Here is a 6,669-nt window from a genome sequence, read left to right as displayed (position 1 = left end):
GGCGGGATCGGGGCTGGGAACGCGGTGGGACCGGGCCATGCCGCTGACCGGGGCCGGGGCCGGGCCGCCCGGGGCCATGGGCACGGCCGTGGGGCCCATGAGCCTGCGGGAGCTGCTGCTGGCGGCCGAGGCGGGCGGCGCGGCGGGCGGCGAGGAGGAGGTGTGCGTGGTGGGCATCTTCGGCAAAACCGCGCTGCAGCTCTGCTCCGAGAAGGAGGCCCTGGTGAGCACCGTGTGCGACCGGCAGGTGTTCCCGCTGTTCCCGGAGGAGGATCCCGAGCTGGCGGACGGCGCCGCGGGGCAGGAGTGTGACCCGGCCACAAAGGACTATAATCATCTGCAGGCGTACTACAGCCAGGAGAGCCGCGTGCTGTACCTGGTGCTCACCTCCATCTGTGACACGCCGCAGCTGCTGCGCGCCTGCGGGGACCTGGCGGCGGCAGAGAACAGGGAGGCCGGGCCCGGCCACCCCTCCGGCGGCCCGGCCCCGCTGCCCCACGCCGAGGCGCACGAGTTCTGGAAGCACCAGGAGAAACTGCACTGCCTGAGCCTCCTCTATCTCTTCTCCGTCTGCCACATCTTGCTGCTGGTGCATCCCACCTGCTCCTTCGACATCACGTACGACCGCGTGTTCAGGGCGCTGGACGGGCTGCGGCAGAAGGTGCTGCCCTCGCTGAAGGCTGCCATCAAGGACTGCCCGGTCGGCAAGGAGTGGAAGCTCAACTGCAGGCCATGCCCTCCACGCCTTCTCTTCCTCTTCCAGCTCAACGGGGCTCTGAAGGTGGATCCGCTCCCRAGCAGGGGCCAGGACCCCTGTGGTCACCTGGAAAAGCCACCCCCCAAGAAGCATTCCCCCAAGAGGAGGCTGCAGCATGCTCTAGAGGATCAGATCTACCGCATCTTCCGCAAGAGTAGGGTGCTGACCAACCAGAGCATCAACTGCCTGTTCACTGTGCCTGCTAACCAAGCTTTCGTGTACATCGTGGCCGGCGGGCCCCAGGAGGGAGATGATCCCGTGGCCATGCTTCTCGACCAGCTCAGGAGCAACTGCACCATGAGAGAGACGGACTCGCTGCTGGCTCCCACCCTGTCGGGACCCAGGAGGTACCAGATGATGAGGCACGGCCGGCAGCAGCTCTCCTTCCACGCAGAGAGCAGCAGCTCCAGCTCCAGCTCCTCTGGGCAGCTYGTGGACTGCACCCTCAAGGAGTTCTTGTGGCAGCACGTGGAGCTGGTGCTCAGCAAGAAGGGCTTTGAAGACAGCGTGGGGAGGAACCCGCAGCCCTCTCACTTCGAGCTCCCCACCTACCAGAAGTGGGTGGCTGCAGCTCTAAAACTSTACGAAGTGACCATCGAAGGCAAAGACGATGACCCGACCTGTGGCGAGCTGAGCTCAAAAATCATGAGCAGCATCAAAGTTTTGGAAAGCTACTTAGACATAGACACCAAATTCTCCGAAAACCGTTGYCAGAAGGCTCTGCCCATGGCCCACAGTGCCTACCAGTCCAACCTGCCCCACAATTACACCATGACAGTGCACAAGAACCAGCTGGCTCAGGCCCTGCGTGTGTACAGCCAGCATGCCCGGGGCCCAGCCTTCCACAAATACGCCATGCAGCTCAACGAGGACTGCTACAAGTTCTGGAGCAACGGGCACCAGCTCTGCGAGGAACGCAGCCTGACTGACCAGCACTGCGTGCACAAGTTCCATCTGCTCCCCAAAGCAGGTAAAGATGCTCACTTGTGATTTGGTTTCATTTTGTATCTGCTTTAAAATCTTAGGCTGTAAGTGCTGTCTCTGAAATGTTGTGGAAGGTGAAAGTTTGCAGCGTTAAAGTGTTGTGTTCAAGCCTTGGATATGGCACTCGTTGCTCTTTTCTAATTGACCAGGCAGAAGTTGGACTCAATCTCAGAGGTTTTTTTCCAGCCCAAATGCTTCTGTGATCATCTGTGTGCAGTGGGATCATAGCAGAGCTGCTGTGCACATTTCCTTTCCTTACGCTGAGTAATGTTTAGGAGCCARTCCACTGTTAGCAGTAACTCTGATTTTAGTAATCACTCTGATTTTAATCTGATAACTGATTCCATCTTGCTAATTAGAAGCATTACACTGGAGTCCCAATAAGAGGTGTGTAAGAAAATTCTCTAAAAAACATAAGCATTCCCCTTTGTTCTAAATMACTTGGTTGATGAKGGAGTCAAAACTGACTTCTGCACATTTATTGCAGACAGAAGAACTTTGAGCCTTTAAGGAAGAGGTTGTAAAACAAATRAGATTTGGTTTAGTGGTATAACCTCCAGTGGACCTTTGTATTATTAAAGGTGGGAAAGGGAGGAGTTGCTTGACAAACTGGTGGCAAATCATTCTGTAYATGTGTATAGCAAGGAGGGAGCAATGGATGAAGGGAATAAAGAAAGTCTTGAATGGTGAGCACTTTACYCAAGGTTTGATTGATTTTGCTTTTAGGGGAAAAGCCAGAAGCTGACAGAAATCCTCCAATCCTGTACCACAACAGCCGGGCTCGTTCCACTGGTGCCTGTAACTGTGGAAGGAAACAAGCTCCYCGGGAGGACCCCTTTGATATCAAAGCAGCTAATTATGACTTTTACCAGGTAACTGTTAGGTCTGTTGGYTCTTCAAGCAGTCCTTTTGTTTCATTTGCTGAGTCTGTATTCTAAGTGACCRCAAGATTCTTCTTAACCTTATCAGCCTGTTGTTTGGGRAAGACATTTGTGRGAGCAGAAATGGRCTCAGCAGGGTGGGCAGCTCCAGTCTTCCMACCTGTTTGTGCACCTGTTTGCACTTTGAATGTGTTGGTTCTTGTGAATTTTTAAAAATCAGGTCTGTGGGCCATGTTCCCACCCCTRCTTTGGTTCTCACATGGTGCAAACCTCTTGAATCTTAGTTGTAGCTGAATGTTGTGAATCTCAACTCCCTCATCTCAGGGTGGATACTAAACCAGGATTTCTTTCTCRTAGATGCTGGAAGAGAAGTGCTGTGGAAAACTGGAGCACATCAACTTTCCCATATTTCAGCCRAGCACACCTGACCCAGCGCCTGCTCGGGACGAGTCATCACCCGCCCCTCCTGAAGGGGAAATTGAGAAACTCAAAGAGAAAGAACCTCAGACTCAGGGAGAGAGCACAGGCCTGAGCTTAGCCCTGAGCCTGGGCCAGTCCACGGGCAGCCTGGGCACTTACCCAGCTGATGCTCAGGGTGGAGCGGACAATGCAGAGGGCCACGGGCAGAGCGGGGACTCCAAGAGCGAGAAGAGGCCGAGCCTGGTAGATCGCCAGGCGTCCACTGTCGAGTACCTCCCCGGGATGCTCCATTCCAATTGCCCCAAAGGCCTTCTGCCCAAATTCTCCAGTTGGTCACTGGTTAAGCTGGGACCTGCTAAAGCTTATAATTTCCACACAGGCTTAGATCAACAGGGCTTTATCCCGGGAACGAACTATTTAATGCCTTGGGACATTGTCATCAGGACGAGAACTGAAGATGAAGGAGATTTGGACACCAACTCTTGGCCTGCCCCCAACAAGGCTGTTCCTGGGAAAAGAAGCGCGGTGGTGATGGGGAGAGGCAGGCGKAGGGACGACATCGCTCGAGCTTTTGTGGGGTTTGAATATGAAGACGCACGTGGGAGGAGGTTCATGTGTTCAGGGCCTGACAAGGTGATGAAGGTGATGGGAGGGGGGCCGAAGGAATCTGCCCTCAAAGCTCTCAATTCCGACATGCCCCTGTACATCCTGTCCTCGACGCAGGGACGCGGCCTCAAGCCCCACTACGCCCAGTTCATGAGGCTCTTCGTGGTGGTTCCTGATGCTCCTCTGCAGATCACCTTAACGCCTCAGGTAAGGGGTGCAGGAGGGAATCTGGGAACAGCAGAGGGAGGGGTGGTTGTGGAAACATTAATTGACAGGAGAAAGGTGTCAGGAAACTCACTCCAACTCGAGCAACTTCAGCCAAGGCAGTTGCCAAAAGTATCTGTTACATTAGCAATTGGGATTTCTTAAACTTCAAGATGCCAAATTTATACTTTGTATAAAGCGAGTTTAAAAAGTATTTTATCAAGGATAAGTTATTGGCATTCCCTACTGTAATAATGTCTTAAAAAAAAAAAACTCAAAAGCTAACAATGACTCTGTAAGAATGACTTTGTCATTTTAAATGTCATGAAGAAAAGCAGTGACTCATTGCTCATATTAATTATTATTAGTTACAATATAAATTTAGAAGGTGAAACAGTGTTGGGTGTTTTAACTGGAGAATTCTTCACTGTTTTCTCCATCTTTTTTTAATACACATTTGAAAAAAGCCCAATTTGCATTTTTTTAACTTTTTAAGGTAGCAATGATATTTGATTACCTACTCACATTTTCTTTTGGTTTTAGGTTCAACCAGGCCCACCMCCCTGTCCTATATTTTACCCCGAGAAGCAGGAAATCACCCTTCCCTCTGATGGACTCTGGGTGCTGAGGTTTCCCTAYGCCTACGTGACAGAACGGGGGCCCTGCTTCCCTCCCAAAGAAAGCCAACAGTTAATGAGCTACAAAGTTCTCCGAGGAATACTGAAAGCAATTACACAATAAGAATGGTTTTTTGGTGGATCTKTTCTTGTTTAAGAAAGCCGCCTTCAATCCAGTTCATGGATTTTGGTTCATGTTTGCCAATAGTTGTCACTGCGATCGTGTGAAGCCCCCACTGTATTTCACTGGAACRTGGTCAGATTGAAAATAAAGGTGATATCAAAGCAGGAAAAGGAATCTGAGGCATGTAAATTTTCCCTTTATTAAGTTTTCATATGTAAAAAATAAAAGCTGTTTTTCATAAAGTGGTGATCCCGTATTACTGGATGTTTTGATGGCAGTGCTATTCCCCATRCCTATTTAGGAATATTCAAAAATTAGCATTGCCTGAAATCAAGAGTTTACTTTGTCATATGGAAGCAATGATGAGCAAAATCTTCTGTTTTTCTGAGCAAGCTATTTGTATGTAAATGATGCTTTTAATGTGATGATGGGAGAAATAATTTTGTCTTTAGAAAGAAAAAAGATACTGCAGTTCTGATGTGTATTAACAGCAAAGCCAGAAATTGTGCCCACCTGTATCAAGTGACTCTTGGTGTGAAAAAAATAACCACAGTAAATCATCTTTTAACTGAGCTAAGGTGTATTAGTGACAGTGGCTGTATGCTGAGACCTAATTTAATTTCTAGAATATTTGTTTCTAATTAGCATGCACAAAAGATTTAATTTGCCATTTTGCTGTAGTGCAGTAATTATACTGCATGATGGGAGCTGAGACCTGATTTCTGCTCAGAATATGACATCTTGGGTTGAGGAAAACACATCTCTTCATTTGGAATATGACATTAGAAGATGGACTAAATGGTCTTTTAAAGATCCTTTCCAAGATCTTTTCTGTGATTCTTTAATCTCTCAGGGCCTGGATGTGGGAAATGCGTCCCTCTCATTCAGAATACGACATTTCTGAGGGGCTGGATGAAGAAAAAGCATCCCTACCTTTGGAATATGACATCTCTGAGGGGTCGGGTGTGGAAAATGTATCTCTCCTGTGTGGAATACATTGGGGGCTGGACTAGATGATCTCTRAAGATCCAACCCTAACGCAAAGATTTTATGATATCTGAGGGGCTGGGGGAAAAAACCACATCCCTTCTTTGGGAATACGACATCTCTGAGGAGCTGGGTGGGGGAAACACATCTTTTCACCTGTGAGGAGAGAGCCGGGACAGCCCGGTGGAAAATGAAAGGGTGTCATTGATAATTACCCCACAGCATTTGCCAAGTGCTTTTTTTGACAGCGACATCCCCGCCCGTGAGGCGGGCACTGGGCGGGGCTGTGAAAAACACATCCCTTCACCTGCGAGCGGGGAGCCGAAACAGCGCGGTGGGCAATTAAAGCGTCTAATTAGCAATTACCCCCACAGCCTTCGCGAAGCGTCCGCGGCGGCGGTGGCGGCTCCGGGCAGCCCCTCACGGGCGGGAGGGCGGGAAGGGCGCGGGTTCGCTGCGCCTGCGCGCTGCGCTCCTCCCGGCGCCGGGGCGGCTGCGCGGCCGCAGAGGCTCCGCTCCCTCAGAGCTCCGGCTCCCGCAGCGGCTCCGCCTCGCCGCGAGCCGGCAGCGGGCTGGGACAGCGGCACGGAGCGCCAAGCCACGGCCCGGGGCGGCCGGCGACCGGGCGCAGGATGTCGGCCGCGTTCTACGTGCTCTCCACGCTGGGTGGATACGTCCTCACCTCCGCGCTCCTCCTCAAGTGCCCGGGGCTGCTCCACCGGCCCAAGCGGCAGCGCTTTCGCTGCCGGCACATCTCGCACCGCGGCGGTGAGTGATGAGGGGAGCGGGGATGGAGGGAGGGGATGCGGGAGCCGTCGTGCCCTCCGCCGCTCCTGAGGGCTGTTCTCCGGGCGCTGAGGGCTCCGCGGCCCCCGGCCGATGCTCCCTCTCGGCCCCGGGGCTCTGCTCTGGCCCCCGGGCACGGGAGGGTCGTGAGGGGCTGCGCCGTGTCCGTGGATCGCAGCGGGCTCCCTTTAAACCTTCCTCCCGCAGCCTAATTTTAGGTGCCACCTGCTGACCAGTGCCTCGGTTCAGCGCGGAATTAATCTCCGAAGTCCAACCGCGCCACCCGAAAATCAGCTTTTTTTT

General features: G+C 52.2%; 2 protein-coding genes across 2 annotated transcripts in view; both read left to right on the top strand.

Moving 5' to 3' along the window:
• SMG8 (SMG8 nonsense mediated mRNA decay factor) lies at positions 1-5,141 on the top strand. Its single transcript, XM_057386060.1, has 4 exons — positions 1-1,727; positions 2,468-2,613; positions 2,980-3,855; positions 4,396-5,141. Exons 1-4 carry the CDS (start codon positions 38-40, stop codon positions 4,591-4,593), a joined length of 2,910 nt encoding a protein of 969 aa, XP_057242043.1. The 5' UTR covers positions 1-37; the 3' UTR covers positions 4,594-5,141.
• Positions 5,142-6,073: 932 nt separating this feature from the next.
• GDPD1 (glycerophosphodiester phosphodiesterase domain containing 1) overlaps positions 6,074-6,669 on the top strand; it is a 15,776-nt gene continuing 15,180 nt past the window's right edge. The window contains exon 1 of the mRNA XM_057386055.1: positions 6,074-6,348. Coding sequence (XP_057242038.1) covers positions 6,213-6,348 — 136 coding nt within the window. The 5' untranslated portion in view covers positions 6,074-6,212. The remainder of the gene's footprint in view (positions 6,349-6,669) is intronic.

This window comes from Malurus melanocephalus, unplaced genomic scaffold (assembly GCF_030028575.1).
Source record: "Malurus melanocephalus ecotype Western Australia unplaced genomic scaffold, MMel_1.1 scaffold_904, whole genome shotgun sequence".
Classification (NCBI taxonomy): Eukaryota; Metazoa; Chordata; class Aves; order Passeriformes; family Maluridae; genus Malurus; species Malurus melanocephalus.
The sequence above is the reverse complement of the archived record's forward strand: the minus strand, read 5'-3'. Positions and strand labels throughout refer to the sequence as shown.